The 18,147-nt window shown below is 37.5% G+C and overlaps 1 protein-coding gene across 1 annotated transcript in view; it reads right to left on the bottom strand.

Annotated features, from left to right (window-relative positions):
* Positions 1-18,147, bottom strand: part of ZSWIM6 (zinc finger SWIM-type containing 6) — a 198,996-nt gene that overhangs the window by 38,743 nt on the left and 142,106 nt on the right. Inside the window, exons 3-4 of the mRNA XM_045999662.1 lie at positions 13,772-13,920; positions 10,442-10,592 (exon numbers count right to left, since the gene is read on the bottom strand). Of these exons, the coding sequence (XP_045855618.1) occupies positions 10,442-10,592; positions 13,772-13,920 (300 nt within the window). The remainder of the gene's footprint in view (positions 1-10,441; positions 10,593-13,771; positions 13,921-18,147) is intronic.

An 18,147-nucleotide genomic window follows, 5' to 3' on the forward strand; every position in this document is an offset into this window, starting at 1 on the left:
GTAAGTGACACCTGCTTTTAAAGTCCCTTCTACAGCACAGGGTTTGGTAATATGCAAATCAATTCAGTAATTAAAACAAAAGGTGTATAGTTTCCATGGAAGACACTTTGAAGTTTTTGCTAACGGTAGCTCTTCCCCTATTTTCCAGAACATATGGTGTGTATAACACTAATGGGGAGAGCACAGGTGCAGTAGCAAGTGGGGAGCAGAGGGCAGAGCAGCAGGGCAACCAATACTACCCTCTCTAAAGGTGAGAATACGAAAAGTTAGTGATTCCCTTTTTCCTGTCTCAAAGGCAGAGAATGAAGACTGTTACATAGCTCCATTCCTACTTTTTAACATCATGTTTATTCTTACGAAATAGTAACAGATGAAGTAAAACAATCACTTGTGGTATTTCCCAGCGTTCCACAGTTATAAAACAATTCATAATATTTATCATATTTATTTTTGTTCTCATAGGCTATTATGAGAGGCTAGAATTTCATGCATGATCCAATTAACTAATTATACTTATTTAGAGGCCATGAAATGCCTAATTGCAGTCACAAATAGGAGATCACTGGGATAATTAGTTGTGCTAGCAAAACTATAGTCACAAAATTTCTTGGGTCAGACCACACAAAAACTGTGACCCTAATTATAGTATTGTTCGTAGCACAAATCAGTATTAATATGTTAGTCACCCGTGTTTGAAGAGTAAATTTAACTAGTGAAAACATTCCCCTTACTTTAAATTTGGTATGCTAGTTTCTAATTCACTACAACACTTCTTGGAAATTTTCAAAATAATACACCAGGTATACTGTTTAGAGAGAGCTTCTAAGAGAATTTAAGTCAAACAGGGCTAACCTCTAAGCAAAAGGACACAGGTTTGATTATCATCTGACCAGGCTCTGAGAAAAGACTGAAGAAAAAAACCATCTTTTTGTTGTCAAAAAAGAAAATAAACGACAGATCTTTCAAAACAGCTAACGGGTATCCTCTAAGTGCCAGAATGTTCCCTTTTGGAAAGCCTGTGGTCCTCATCTGACATGCAGTTTTCCCATTCCATTTGTCAGTGCTTTCAGACCAACATGCAAAATTCACCAACAACAGCCTGACCTTATTGGGAATCTAGTTCTGTAGAAATGACCAGCGCCAGCTCCTCTACCACTCACCTCCCTTCTCCTTTTTGAGGGAAGGAGGAAAGACAGAAAAAATCAGAAAGAGAAAAAAGGCACAATGACAAGTCTTATTTGGACACACGAAAAGGGCAGTCAGTGTTAGTGAGGAGAAGGAATGTGAACTAGGGTAACCCGCAAGAGCACTTTCCATGGGCTCTGCACCGGCTGCTTGATTAAGCTGCCTTTACGAATGGTTCTACGATTTGTCCAACAGTCCAAGGTTATAGAAATCTATTTCTGAAGACTCCTGAGATCTTCATGATGTCTCTGTCCTATAAGCGTTCTCCTGGGCCCACTCTCCCAATGCAGGCAAAAGACTGCTAGAATGAAAAACAGTGTTATTATGCATTATCTCATCACCTTATTTTAGGCCATGAGAATTCACATTATTGTCATTTTACAGATAAAGAAACTAAGGTTCTCTCTAAGATAGGGGAGCTGTCCAGGGCTATACAGATAGTAAACACAAGGATCAGAATCCATACTTAAGACCGCCTGACTCCAATAAATCTGTTCTTTATATTCCAGTTCAAGGTTCTGAAAACTCAAACAGTCCAGGTGAGCTTGTCTCTATTCGCCCCTCTGAAAAGGCATGCTTTGCTTGGGTGTATTACATTTGAATATATGTTATAAAACTGACATAGAATAGTGACTGTGAATATGAAATATATTAGCTCTATCCTCAAAGTTTTCTGAAACAGGTCCTACATGATACAACTTCATTTCTACGGCTCTCTTACGCAGTCTTAGGTTGCTTTTTATTTTTCCCTTCTTCATTTTGTTTCCTAACTAGACTATAAGCTAATAACAGTGCCTACCAAAAGGCACTGTAAACAGCAGGTTATTGTTAATTGAGCTGCTGTTCTGCTAAGGTACTCTATCATCCACCAGCCACATTTAGGGATAAGTGCTTCTCTGAACCAGCAGGACAACAACCGGCCTTTTACTTAACCATGGAGAACACCAACTCGGGATAAAAGATCATCAGGAGCCCTAGCAAAAAATAATCAAATTTACCAATAGTTATGATTATGGAATACTGACGAATACACTTTAGCACTACAGTTGTGTAAGAATCCCCAGAAAAGAGGACTGCAGTAATCGGTCATATCAGAACTGCAATTTTATTCATAAAAACAGTTTCTTAAAGCATTGACTTTTCTATGGAGTTTAGAAAGAACCTGTGATGGGTGCCGAGTTTCTTGGAGAACAGAATGTTTCATTTTGCTCTAATTCATTCTATTACTGAATTAAACTTTGATGTATTGGTCTTGACAAGCGCTTCATGCTGATTGTATTGTGTATGATAGTATAATCACTCCCCATGCATTTCCCACTGGCTGGCTGATTAATGCAATAGATTACCTGCAGCACTGATGGCAAGGGGGAGTCATTGCCCTTCTGTACTCTAAACTGTTTGTATTTCAGTGTGCGTGTGTGTGTGTGCATGCACATGCGCACACAGGCATGCAAGCATTCAGGCATACATAGGCAGCCATGAATATCCACCATGGGAGGAGAAGGCGGGATAAACCAGAAGGGGAAGAAAAGAAAACTGAGGACACAGTGAAGATTACGGCCTTTCAAATACTGTTTTTGGTACACCAAAAATACTCACTTCCTAAGGTTTCCAGGTAGGTATTTAACACTACAATTCAGTTATTCATTCATTATTTTATTCACAGCTATTTTACTATATGCACCAACTATATGCCAGGCACATCCCCCCCCCCACCAATTATATGCCAGGCATATTTTTTTTCCCTACATGTACAGGAAAATTAACGAAAAAATAGTTATCATTTTCAGTGTTCTGGTCAGTGTACAAGAAGGGAAAAGGGGTGTGAGTTTATCACATGAACACTAATACAGAGATAGAAAAGGATGGCTCTGGAATTAGTTTAAATGTACCAAAAAGACAGCAACTGACAAGATCATAAAGTACAGTGAGTGGCTTAAATGGTTTCAAAACTAACAAAAATCTTTCAGACTACATGGTCTACCTAGGACATAATATTTAGCAAAGAGCATCCTCTATGTATGATCAGTATGTATGGCAAATAGGTTGCTGAACATATTAATGTCATCTCTAAATGTCTGCATGTTGGATGTCTTGACTTTTGTGGTCTTGGCACATTCTGAAAGCATTCTTCCTAACAGGATTTTCTTTCACTTCCAAGCTTCTATTTGACCCAAGTGCCCTGTTTACAGTCTTCCCATCCAACCCCCCTCAGCCCATGTTCATCCACAAGAGAGACTAGCTTCCAATCTAAGCCATTTCAAGGTTGCTAATAACTTAAAGCCTGATTCCTGACTGATAAATTCCTACTCTCTCCTCCAGGTTTGCCCAAGCAAATTTTGAAATTTACTAAGATACCCCAAAAGGAAAGGGGCTGGGAAGCACAACGTAGGGTCATGAAGGTATAGTTGGTCATGGTTCAAATTTACAGAGATTTGGATTTCTCTGTCAAAGGTTATCTTTGCAAGAGAAGACAGAGAGTTGGAAGGGTTAGCCACATTTCAGACAATTACTATCACTACTCCCGGTTATTTATTTCTAGATCAGAGCCCGAGAAAATAGCCTAGAACCCAGGCACTAACTCACCCAAGCAATTCACAGCAGAAGGCCCCTTCCTGTATTTTACCAGACAGCATGCTATTCTCATTCCAATTTGGGATTTTTAAACACTAAAATGTTATGCAATTGTTAGATAAGCTTATAGCAGAATCACAAAAATTTGCCTGCTATAAATCACTTATCAACCTGTCTTCTCCTTAAAATAAAAAATTACTTCTACAAGTAAGTCATTCTTTTTTTTTTAATTTGTCAGAGAGAGAGAGAGAGAGAGAGAGAGAGAGAGGGAGAGAGGGATCACAGGCAGACAGAGTGGCAGGCAGAGTCAGAGGGAGAAGCAGGCTCCCAGCTGAGCAAGGAGCCGGATGCGGGACTCGAGATCATGACCTGAGCCGAAGGCAGCTGCCCAACTAACTGAGCCACCCAGGTGTCCCAAGTAAGTCATTATAAGAAGAGCAGCTATTTAAAAGTCCACTGAAGACAGTCACAATCAAGCATGCACTTTTAATCTCAGAATCCTTTGTCTTAGAGAAATCTTAACAGACAGCTTAAGTGTCAAGTGATGAAAGTCACTCTGTCAGGATTGAGAGGACTTGCCTCCCCCATCCACACTCTCTTCCTCCCTTTCCCACCTCAGGGGCTTCTATGAGGCACTGTGAACAACCTGTCTAAGAGACACCCATTAATCATTTTCCTGGGTTCTCCTGCCCCCTCATTAATCCACCTAAACTTGAATCAACTACAAAAACATTTGTAAAGCACCTTGCTCCATACGACACCAACAGAGAACAGCCTAAATGGCTGCTTCGGTCCTCCCTTGGCTTCCACCTCTTTCAGTCTAGCTCTTGGCATCTCTGATTCCCCCACGAAGCCCCTGGGAATCTCAGATGGCTTATTAAATGAGGCTTCTCAAACCTCGTTAATTTTTGTATGCTGCCACTTCAGCGTAAGAAATGGTGAGAGGAAATTATCCCCAGCCTGTCCTTCCTTCATTCTCATTCTCTCACTTCTACCACTCTAATGTGATGGTGCTCTCTAGAGATCCACAATCTAGCAAGGAGGCTGTTCCCTCCCCCAAGCACAGTTCTCTTTGGTGGCAGTTTCTTGAGGGCAAGTGCAATACTAACTCTTAGGAAATGGGAAGAGAAGAGAACTTTTCTAAAATTGCTATGAGGAAGAAAAGGATACTTTATACCAATGCTCTGACACTCCTAGCCGCCACTACTGTGAGAATAGTATCTACTACCAATAGACACATCTTAAAAAGAAAAGAAAACAAAACAAAACAAAAAGTAACTGGAACCCATTCTTGGTGCAAATAATGCTACCAGCATACTACATATACAATAAGGACACTAACATGTACTACAATGAGTCATAAGGCATCTTAACTCCTAACCCAATCCCTCTGGTCTATATTTAGAATAAAGTTTTATAGAAATACACAAGGAGGTGATCCCCAAGTATATGGGGTTTAAGTGGTAAAGTGTATTCTCTTTATGCCCAGGAAAGGCAAACTGGTAGGTGAGAAGCAATTCTTAATGTGGAGTTCATTAAGTTTATATCGTACACTTAGAGCTACAAAGAAGTTCCCAACTCTGTGCCTGACATCTTTTTGCTGCAAGTGGGCTCTGGGAATTGCTGTTTCTCCATGGCACCAGCAAAGAGAACACAACTACGTGGCAACCACAATGGAATGCTCCCTATCTCTCACAGAAAAGCAGTTACTCCTCAGCCATTCACTAACCACCATCAGCTTCAAAATCTGGAAAGCCTAGATTTGAAATTTATCATATAAACCAAGCAGCAGCTCTGAACCATGGTGAAGCGACTTACACCCTAATATGCTGGGAGATGTAAGGTGGCATTCCCCAGAAATTTCTCTACAATGACCTCCAAAGCAGAGTCTTTGGAATCTTATCTCTGTGCACAAAAGCCCTTAGAAATGACAGAGCATCACTGGAAATGTGTGACTTAAGCATGTTGAGTCCAGAATAATGAGGATGGGTAGAGAAGAAGTCCACAGAGATGACTATCTGTATCAGAGGTATAGCTAGAACAGTGTTCTGAGTCCATGAAGTAGGTAATTTTTAGTATTGCAATAAATCTGGTTTCAATGGATAGAATGAGGGGCTAAGTCCTCTACTGCTGAACAAAGATTTACTGTGATTCCAAGTACCCTGAATCAGTAGACCCACTCAATCTAACACTCTACAAGGAATATTACCACTGTTGCTTAATAACAGTGGTTAAACTAACCTTACAATGGAATTCAAAATAGAAAGAAACTTCCAAATGCTATGTCTGCTCACAGAGTTAGGTATATTAAAAAAAAAATTTTTTTTTTAAAGATTTTAAGTGATCTCTATACCAATATGGGACTCAAATTCACAAATCAGAGATCAAGAGTCGCATGGTCCACCAACTGAGCCAGCCTGGTGCCCCCATAGCAAAACCTTTGAAAAGAATTCTGAGAGGTAACACCTTATTCTTGTGAACGGAGTGAGCACAGCTCAGAGCAGCAAGGCTCTTGCAACGAGAGCCCAGCCTCTCCCTAAAAAAAAAAACCAGGGTTTACATGGTGTAAGCAAAACACATGGCTCAGCTAAGAGAGAAAGTTAAGTGTTCAAAATTTTAGGGGGAAAAAAAAAAACACATTATGTAATACTTGAAAATTTAAAAATTTTTCCCCATGAAAAAGCTGTAATTAAATCTTATTTAACTGTTTCCTCTAATGACATCCATTTTAATTAGGTTTTAATAGACTGGCAGCTACAACCTATAGTTTTATGAGGCAAAGTAAAATTACAGTCTAGGAAGACATTTAAGGAAAGAAACTCATCAACACAGATGAGAGGTTACAATATATCCCCTCATCCCTAAAGACCCCCATGGTAATTAAGTGTGCTGAACAGACAGCCATTAGGGCTAACAGTAGGTGTGCTTGCCACCAATCAGCACTGGGTTATTCTTTGAAATCGAAGGGTTATTGCTGTGATCTGCTTTCTAGAAAATTTGCATGTCATGGAATAAAGAATGCAACTAAAGAGGTGTGGGTTCTATAGCGCCACCAAATCTGCAGCTTCTGTCCATGCAATGGGCTGTCTTAAGATTTTAAGGTATGCGTTTTCTTTTTTTTTTTTTTTTAATATTTTATTTATTTGACAGAGAGAAATCACAACTAGGCAGAGAGAGAGGAGGAAGCAGGCTCCCCGCGGAGCAGAGAGCCCGATGCGGGGCTCGATCCCAGGACCCTGAGATCATGACCTGAGCCAAAGGCAGAGGCTTTAACCCACTGAGCCACCCAGGCGCCCCTAAGGTATGCGTTTTCTTATACTGAACATGATACAACAGCACTCATCCCAAGAAGACTAATCTATGTTTCAGAAAATGAACATCACATAGAAAAAGCAAAATTAATGTATGAAAAACAGATTCATGTTTAAGAATGATGTATCTGCAAATGAGATGCACTGAACAGGATCTTTAATAGCATGCATCTGTATCTATTTCATACAACATTATGAAAATCAGGGAATAAATAACGAAAATTAACTTAGACCAAATGAATATCATAGGCACTTATTTTAGAAAAGAAGAACTAAGTATAATCAATCCTTTTGTTAGAGGATGGGGAAAGCAATCTGGCCTGTTGCTACTTCGGAGAATTCTGTATATACTTATTCAAAAGAGAGACAGAGTTATGTGAATATATACTATTTTTAAAACTAATTCAGAAACATCAACGCTTAAACTTTAATAAATCACATATACTCCATAAGTTGAAAATATTGGGGAGGGTAATATCTGATCCTCTCAAAAACTACCATTCTGTAACCAGGCCAACAATCTGATGCCTCCAAATCCCTCCACCAAGAAGCCGTTACTTGGCTAAGATACTCTTGTACACTCTCATCAGATTAAGGCTTTCATGCCAGGAATCTTTTTTTTTTCCTGGTGTATTGGCCATTGCCAGAAATGGACCCATCGAATTCACCAGTGCTAAGGAGTTAAGCATCTGAGATTTAATTTAACAGTTTCAGCTTTATTAAGCTGTCACAGAGCGGTCCCACTTTGATAACAGTAGCTGCTCCAATTATGGCTTGGTTTAGGGTTGACAAGTATAATGATTCATTCGTGGCACATGAGAAGCAATAAAAGGTTGTTTTGCATTACAGCTTTAAAAATGTGGGCACTTTTTTCATTTAATTTGTCACTTAGCTTTTGCTAAGAGGACATTTAAATTGCAGTAAAAGGCAAATGGGGCTTTTAGTTTAAATGTAATCCCCATATTTAAATGATCTGTAATGGTGCAGTGTTGGAGTGGGAACACTATTGTCTCACAGTGGGTCCTGATGGTGACATGTGACATTTGTATTCAGGTCCTGTATTATCCATGTGGCTAAAGGGCTTCCAATTTCATTTCACAGCCAGAAGCCTGCAGAAAACACCAATTAACTTGCAGATCCCATTTGCCGACAAAACTCAGCCTCTTCTCAATGTCTGGCATCTGGCAGTGCTCAGCATTTAATTCCAAAGGAGAGCCTTGAAGCAATGTGAGCCCTGTGCAGGGGCACAAAGTCAAATTCTCCCATTTTATTAAGAAGCAAAATCCTTTCCTTTTGTAGTCCAGAAGCAACTTTTAGTTAATTTTTTGGTGAATGAATATTAAGATATGATAGCTACTGTTACTTCTACATGGGATTCTTTGTAAAACTTAGACTCCATTAAAGTGGCTAGTGACCTCTGCTTGACATCAGAGTACACAAGAGAATTTATAGCAGTTTAGTAATGATGGGGTGGAGGGGAGGGATGATTTGTGAAGAAAGAAAATATAGGGCAAGAAGATATATTCATCCTAGACTGAAATCAAAGAACTTGTATAATATAATGCCTGGCCCATAATCAGAAAGCAGTTCATCAGAGGGTATAACTAGAATCAGCTGGTGGAAACGTCTACCTAATGAGAATTATACTTTTGATTGAGAGCTAAAGTGCATAATTTTCAAAACCAACTTGGAAAAGTGAGATGGGGCTAACAGATTAAACATGAACGCTGTTAAGTTTTATTTAACTATATCACTTGTACATTTTTGGATACCAAAAGAAATATTAGCACTTTCTTCCTAATTAGTTATTTGTAATACTAAATTCCTCCAAGTACCAAAACTCTTTAAATTTTATTCATTTAATATTAATCCAATACTTTTTCTTTAAATGATTCCTTCTATTATAGTTTTTTTTTTTTTTTAAGGTAGAACTTTTGAATGTCATAAATCAACTAGTCAATTCAATTTTACTACAGAATTACAAAACTGAGAAGGGTTTGCTTAGGAAAGTGTTATCATTCAGTTCTACCATGCTTAAACATATCCATTACACTTGTGTTTTTCAAACTACCATACTCTGCTCTCAAACACTCTTCCAATATATTGAAACAAACTACTATAGTTAGGGACTGATCTAAATTTGACCAAATTATTACAAGATAATTAATAAAAATACAGGGGGAAAAGCCAACAAATATCTAACATAGTTGGCAAGTAGCAGACATATACATTCAAAAAAAAAAAGCTGTCACCCACAGCAAGTTTCTGAACACACATCCTATTAATTGCAAAGAGGAAACTCTGATGTTCAATTCTTTACCAACTTGTGGCATAACCCTAGATTAGTCAATATCATCTTTTGGATGATGACTCCTAAACTTCCCTGGAGTCCAGTTTCCTTATCCATAGAACAGTTCGCCTCAAAGGTCCCTTCCAATTATTACAATCATGTGGTATATGCACAAACAACAGTTTCTCTTTGTCCAGACTTGACATGGGATCAATCAGCAGGATATGATCGATTATCAGCCAAGAGGGAAAGAAGGGGAAGGTATGAGGAGTTCTACTATTCAATTTCAGTATATGTGCTGCCGAAGCGAGCACTCTACTATTCAATTTCCATGAAACTAGGATCTCCAAGTTTATATAGATATATATGTATGTAGATAAACATATCTATAAAATTAATACAGGCATTTGTAGAACATTTGTCAAAAATTCCATCTGTCACATTCTTAGTAGAAAGACAATTTAACAAATGCATTATTTGTTAATTCCCTAGCAATAAACATTGGATAAAAATAATTATCCACCCCAAATTTCCCAGTGAACCTGACAAGTGGATTTCTCATTTCGTCAATCACCTGCTATATTTCTATCTTTATTACAGAAATTTGGGAAGCAATAAAAATTATAGTTTACTTTATCTTTTCCCTTTTGATAATCAATAGTTCATCTAAGTTTGTAACAGCCAAAAAAATAAATGTTCAAACTACTTTTGACACTTTTAATGTACTAAAAGAGGGGATAGAGCCAAATTTTAGCTCAACTGGGTACAATATTCTTCTAGAAATGAGTAACCAGATTTGCTATACAAAATACCAATTTTAAAATAATATGGCTTTCTTTTTCAAATATTTAAAGGCAGATTTCGGTGCTTGCTTTCCTCAAGATCCGACCATTTCCCCCAAACCCTCCCAAAATTATTTCCTGCAAATGCCAGCCCAAGCCCTCCTTCTTCTAACCAGTGTCTAATGGCAGTAAGTTCATAAATGAGTAGCTCTCCCTTCAGCAACACTCCCTTCAACATTCAACCATGAACTTTACCCATACACAACTCAATGGCAATCCATCAGGAATCTTATATTTACCCAGCTCATCCCAGAGCTGCCTGTATTTGTCAGTCATCGCAGTGCCTTGTTGTCTCCAAAGTGACAGACGAGGGTCAGCCATGAATTGCTCTGTTATCAACGTCAACATGCGGGCCCCATTTGAGTCCCTCATCTTCAACATCTCCCGCACCTGGTGGGGAAAAAAAACAGACCTTTAGAAAAGTGGTCAAAAATGCACATTAATACAGGAACAGACCACTTTCTTTCTCTGGGGTCTGAGGCAGTTAATTCTTGACACCAGCCTTCTTTGGCAAACAAAGGTTGTGAAAAACTGGTCTCTATCCTAAATGACAATTTAATCAGAGAATTAACTGTTAATTTTTTAAAATTATGTTTCATAATCCAAATGAGGAAAAGAAATTTGGTTAACTTTCCAATTGCAAAAAGAAAAAGATATTTTCTGCTAGCCCACAGAAAAACAATACCAATGAATCATCTGGCACCTTCCTGATTCTTCCAAAGGATTATACTTACCACTAGAGTAGAAAAGCCGAAAGTAGTCTACTGATAACTCTTCAGGGATCTTCTAAATTGAATGGATAATGTTTTTAATAATAGATCTGTCTTACTGTTTTTAAAAACCTGCTTTATTGAGACATAATTCACATACCATATAATTCACCCATTTAAATTGTGCAATGCAGTATTTTTTAGTTTATTTCCACAGTTGTGAAGTCCTTCAGTTTTTGAGCTAAATTACAATTTCAGGAAGTCCTCACACCCAAGTTTTCTGACAAGAAGAGCAATACCATACTTTTATATTCACCCCAATGGGCCTGTAAGAGGAAATGGGCTGTGCTGCAGGTTAAAGAACTCTCTAGCCCTAACTGAGCAATCCAGGAAGCAGAATTATAACCTGTGACCTAGAGAGCTAACTCAGCTTCTCAAGCTGAAACTTCAAGCTCTGTCCATTACTCTGGAGCCAAATTTCCCAAATTAAAAAAAAAGGAAGAATAGAAACACAAGACTAAGTGTCTTTATAGGAAACTGTAGATAAATCCACCCATTCCAAAAGTGTATACTGCTATGTGTTCAACAAACACAAATCCCAGCTGAACACCACACCACCAGTTCTCCCTATAGGAAATTACTAGAGCAAGGTCACAAGCAGCAGAAAAGGAGAGGGAATCCTTTTATTTAAGATTCTATGTGAAAGGCAAATCAAAGAGGAAATGGCAGATACTCAGTAACACAGGCCAAACCTCAAGATCTACTGATCCTGTGTCAGGCTTATACTCTGACAAGTAATGGAAGTCCATCACAGGCTTCAAATGGAAGCGCTGCAAAGAACCCTAAAACACTTCTACACTAAAACACAAGTGTTGTGCTTTCCAGGATTATTTCAGTAATAATCTTAAGAAGTTTTTTTTATTTCCAGTACGGAAGCACTAAAATGTCATGAACAGAAGAAGACTGAGAGGAAGAAAGGGAATTGTCATTTACTGGACATCATGCTAGAGAGTTTTACAGTTATACTTATCATGTAATCTTCGTAACAACCATATAAAATAGGCCAGATTATAATTTCCATTTTATGAATTATAAAAACCATGTTTCAGAGAAGTGTAGCAACTTGCCCAAAGGACAAGAGGAATCACTGAGATCAGGGCCCAGATCTGTCTTAACTCTAAAAGTTATGCTAAAAAATAAAAAAAGTTATGCCATTTCCAAAATTAGATGATGCTGTTACTTCATATGGCACACATAATGTGTACATCACATACAAGGATAAAAACAGCAGCTACAGGACAGTCTAATACCTCTTTTATTTTGCTTCCACTAGGCCAAAGTGTACTATTCACTACCATGAGAATCTGTGAAATACATCCTGTGTATCTGAATATACCAAACCTTTAATATTACCACTACATCATGGATGTGATTTAATGTTTAATTTCCTGATACATTCCTCACCTATTACTCAGCAACAGCAATGAAAAATAAATACTTCACTGTTAAGTATATAAACCACAACTATTAAGCAACACTCAAATACATCTATAGTCTAATAGTAATTAATTTTCAGATGGCTGACTAACATATTTCAAGAGTTTGATATACCTGTGAATTACCAAAGAATGATTAAATCATGTGTGAAGTAGTTTTACCGTAAGATGTATTATATTATAATCTAATTTTCAGAATATTGGCAATCAATATATAGTAAATGTGATAAATCTTTAATAAGAGAATACTGGTTAACCAAAATACACTATTTTCTGGCCATAAGCAGTAACAGAATATACTCTAATTCTTCAGAGCTAAAAAAAAATTTTTTTTTATTATTATAAATACTAGAAAAGCTGTTTAGCAAAAGTGTCAATGAGTTATGAAAACTACCAATTATTTCATCCATTAAAACCAATCTGAATCCATTAGTCATATTAGTAGCTGTACCCCCATGAAAAGACACTGACTTAGTATTATTTTAAAAGCATTTTACTTAGTATTTAGAATTGCGTTTATGGTACTAAAGGGTCTGTATAAAGCAACAGACACAGCCTCTACTCACACAGAACTTATAAGGAAGATAAGCCTGTTTCTTAGGCAATCAAATTTTTGTGATGAAAATTTAACATTTACCAAGGCCAAAATGATGTGTTAGACAGCATTATCATTTAATCACAACTTGAGGAGATATGTTATCTTTAGTTAATTTTATAGATGAGGAAACTGACTTGAGTAACTTGCCAAGGTTCATACATTCAATAAGATTTAGGGTTTAGATTTAAAGGCAGGCCTTTATGATTCCAAGGTCCATGCTTTTGAAACTAATTTAAATATACTGAACATTATTAAACTAAATATATAATGTTATATGTATTAATTGTACAAAAATAATTATGTAAAATTTACAGACTATGGATTGGAACAAGAGACATTTCTCAACTTTAAAAAAAAAAAAAAAATAAAGCCCTAAATATATAACGCACATTTAAGGACTGTATTCAAAGTTATGCTCTACTTGAGAAAATTAACTAGAAAAACTAAAAGCTTGAAAGATGGTATTTCTAATAATATTAAGCTATTTACCTTCGAGTTTGGAAGTTTTTTCGAAATTATATAAACTGTATAAAATTACATTTTAGTAATGGGAAACAAAAATGTTCCACATCTTGACTAAGGATAGCTACATAAATTAATGCATTACAACATAATAGTTTCTAACTGGTTGATTAACTTAGATGCTATTCTTTAAAAAAAATAAAAATAAAAAAGAAGCCTTTATTCTATTGTACACATCATCATATATAGATACTTTCTATATATGTATATATTTAGAATATTTCTTTAAAAAAAAAATCATACCTTTGCAAAGAGCAAATTAAGCTGCTTCCCTGATCCGTGGTACCCGCCCTGGGAAAGGAACAGTTTAACCTGTTCTTGAACCTGCTCTTCATCTAAGTGCCAGCAGTTTTCATCATCTATACTAGCACCTGCTGTTGGATCAGGAGCACCTAGAAATAGAAAGAAAAAAAAAACACATATGCTAGATAAAAACTCTGTGCTAAAGGGCTCTGATAATAAACTTGAAAAGAATTAAGATTCTCCACTTTTTGCCTGCACACTTTTTAAGCCAACCTCCATTTCAATTATACATACAAATTTATGACTGAAAATAAATATAAAAATCATTCTCTTATTTCCAGGATTTTCTTGATTTGTGCTAAGCTAAAATGCAGATCACTGCAGAACTGAGATATTTTAAACTAAATGTTTGGAGAGGAGTTTACAAGTTCTCTAAAGAATAAAAAAGTCACAAAAATGTCTCCTTGTAAATACATGATGTTTATAAAGCTCTACTATGTAGGATATGTTAGGAAAATGTTTTTCAAAGACATGAGAAAAATGTGAAACCAAGTGAACTGAGCAGAGTATTTTTCTCTTTACTATGTTAATTCAAGAAGCTTTCACTGTTATCTGCTGCCGTATAAGCTACATGCTGACATAGTCTTTAGTTGCAGAAAACTGAAGATTAAAAAGGGAAATCAAGCCACATGGGAACAGGCAGTGCAGCTGTTGTACTAAACCAGGTTGTAGTATCACCTTGCCAAACTGCGTAAATATTTTATTGCTGAAGTACACACAAAAGATAACAGCCATGTCATAAGCCCTGTGTGTAAACTACCTTAGAAATTCAAAAATTATCCAGATACTTAGGCAGGTAAAAATTATGTTTCATTATTTATTTTTTAAAAAATGGTATTTAAGGGGCGCCTGGGTGGCTCAGTGGGTTAAGCCTCTGCCTTCGGCTCAGGTCATGATCTCGGGGTCCTGGGATCGAGCCCCGCGTCGGGCTCTCTGCTCACCGGGGAGCCTGTTTCCTTCTCTCTCTACCTGCCTCTCTGTCTACTTGTGATCTCTGTCTGTCAGATAAGTAAATAAAATCTTAAAAAAAAATGGTATTTAAGGCCTGAGATTCAAAAGAAATATTAAAAAATTTAAGTCTAAAAACCTTTCATCACTAGTGTTTAATCTCGCCAACCCTTAAAAAATGCATTTGTTTAAGTCTGGTTGTACATTGCATTTTTTTTCTTCTAATGATCCAAGTAAGAATGAATTGGCCAAGGAAACAATCACTAACATCTGCATAGAACCAGTGTCCATTAGTCCCTAAGAGGAGAGCAGTGAGTCTTTGAATCTCCCTGGAAAGGTGTGCATTCATTCATTCATTTACTGAGCCAACATATTTATTGAGTGACTCCTGCTAGACTTGAGAATGAAATGGTGTGCAAAATAGACAGAATTCTTGTCCTCATATAATTTACCAACAAATTATTTTTGACTAGGACCAATAATAACAAACACAATTTACATCAAGCCCAACATATCTGTATATATGAGTGTTTATGTGATGACATCTATTATCTATTAATCTGAAGCAAAAGTATGATGAAAAAAGACCCTGACTGTAAGTGAAAGGGTCTGATATTCTCTATTATATTTTTTAAAAGGGCTTACAACTTTTAAAACTGATTTCATAACCCATAATGGGCTGCAACCCACTATAAGAGAAACACTATTTTAAGTGCGTGAGGTAAGTATCAACCTAGTAATCACACATTTAAATATATGATAATAACTGCTCAAAGGAAGAAGCCAAAATGCCAGCAGACTGTATCAGAAAGTTCTCACTTGTGCATGGATTGCCGGAGTAAGCACACCTTGAGGAAATGGAAATTGAGCTGAGATTTGACTTAAGTAGATTAGAAGTTAAAGAAAAAAGAAGAGGGGTGCCACCAAGAAAAAGGAAGAGAAAGTGGGGCGCCTGGGTGGCTCAGTCCTTAAGCATCTGCCTTCCACTCAGGTCATGATCCCAGTGTCCTGGGATCCAGCCCCACATCAGGCTCCCTGCTCAGCAGGAAGCCTGCTTCTCCCTCTCCCACTTCCCCTGCTTGGGTTCCCTCTCTTGCTATTTCGCTCTCTGTCAAACTATAAAGAAAATCTTAAAAAAAAAAAAAAAAAAAAAAGGAAGAAAAAGGAATGAGTCTGAATGTGAGACTAAGAGCTTAGGCAGATATCTCAGGAGGGAAGGAACACAGAACATGGATGAAATAAAAGATAGTGCACATCCATACAACTCAAAAGTAGAGGATGAAGAGAAGACAACTACAAGACAATCCTGAAGAAGGGCTAGCCCTTGATAGCCCTGGCAAGTGGGAGCTTAGTTTTTTTCTTCAATAAACGTAACAAATGGGAATTCATAACAAGGTAATCCAAAGAAGAAGAATGAAACACCCTAGACAGTAAAAGATGTTTTCTCCTAACGTGCATCAATTTCAACATTCCTACAATAGAATATAATCCACCATAAAAACAAATGTGGATATTTTCTTTGTACGTGATGGAAAAATATCCAAGATATACTGTTGAATGAAAAAAAAAAAAACCACAAAAAACAAAAAAAAACAACACAAAAAAACCAGGCCAAAGAAAAGGATGCATAATATATCTCCCTTTATTATAGTGATGTTTTAGAAAGTTTTAGAAAGATGTGTTAGTATTTCCCTACATATGCATAGAATCGGTAATCTCGGTACACAAGGAAAGAAGGCTCTTCACTGAATACCTTTCCATATTTTTAAAATTTCAGAACCATGTGAATGTATTTAAGTACTAGAAAAATATCTCTCAAGTGTGGAGGATAGGTTAGGAAGCAGAAATACATATGAGAACAATGAGAATGGTATATATGCAGAGTCTGTGTGAAGGATGATGATGGTAGCTTGAAAACATCACTGAAAACTGAAATGGAGACTCTGACAGGAATTTAAGACATAAAAACAATACAACTTGGTAATGAGTGGGTATGTGAAATTTAGAATCAGCAGGATCAAGAGAGACATGGGTTTCTGGGTTAAACACCTGGATGAAGGAAGCCTGGGTGGCTCAGTTGTTGAGTGTCTGCCTTCAGGTCAGGTCATGATCCCAGAGTCCTGGGATGGACCCCGGGATCGGGTTCCCTGCTCAGCAGGAAGCCTGCTTCTCCCTCTCCCACTCTCTCTGCTTGTGTTCCCTCTCTTGCTGTGTCTCTCTCTGTCAAATAATAAATAAAATCTTTTACAAAAAAATAACTAGATGAGATACTGGACAACTCAATGACACACAGATCAGAGCAGGACAAGGTTAGGGGGTAGGAGGGGCAGTGTTTAGGTCCTCAGTTCAGTTTCAGACATGGTGAATTTGAAGCACCTTTCAGACAGCGAAGAAAAGGAGAAAGGACTTCAAGTAGGGAACTGGATATTTACGGGAGGCTCTACAGGACAAGAGTACCTAAGATAGAGCTTAAGGAAAGCCAACATTTAAAGACTGGGACAGAAACTGAGTGAGGAGGGCAGTGGGAATGAGTGACCTATGAGGAAGAGATGGAGAGACTCATTCTTCCAAAAGTAAGGCAGAAAAGGTTGTTCCAAGTAGGTACTAGGCAAGTAGGTAGATATTAAAGCTCCAGAGGGCAAGGATTACAGCTGCCCTGCTCACCACTGCTTTCTGACACCTAACTAATTTTTGTCTCTATCAGGAAATCAAGTAATAGAAATGGGGAGAACTATGTACATTCCTCCCGAGAAAAGGATTCCCATCAAAAAGCAGCGACTGCTAAAACATCTTCACATACATATATCTCATTTTCTCCTCACAAGGTCCCGTAGAGGTGAGTAAAGATTATGATCCCTATTATTCTACAGAAGGAGAAACAAGTTCAGGATGATTAACACTTCTCCACAGCCACAATGCCAAATCCAGTCTCCTGGATCTCTACCCTGCTGAAGAATACATCCCAGAACCTTGGAGCTAACGCTGCATCATGAAGGTATCGAAGCAGGCATTGTTAGCCCTAAATCAAACATAAAATTAAGGAAGGATACTGGGATGTTTGTAAGCATTTGTAGCACGTTTCTCTTTCACAGGAAGATCTAAGGCCATACAGTGCTGTGAAGAGTCAACTACCAGGGCTATATCTATATTCCACAGGGACTGGAGGCCCTAATCCAGCCCATCCCCTTAATTCCAGAGACGGACACACACAGACACACACACATGCAAATGCACAAAGACAACTACAGATTCTTTATCTAAATGCATCAGAAGAGACTTTCCAAACAACTCCTCCATATGCTCTCAACTTTCATTATTTTTTTTTCTTTTTTCCAAAGATTTTATTTATTTGAGAGAGAGACAATGAG

The sequence above is a fragment of the Meles meles genome, chromosome 3 (genome assembly GCF_922984935.1).
Source record: "Meles meles chromosome 3, mMelMel3.1 paternal haplotype, whole genome shotgun sequence".
Classification (NCBI taxonomy): Eukaryota; Metazoa; Chordata; class Mammalia; order Carnivora; family Mustelidae; genus Meles; species Meles meles.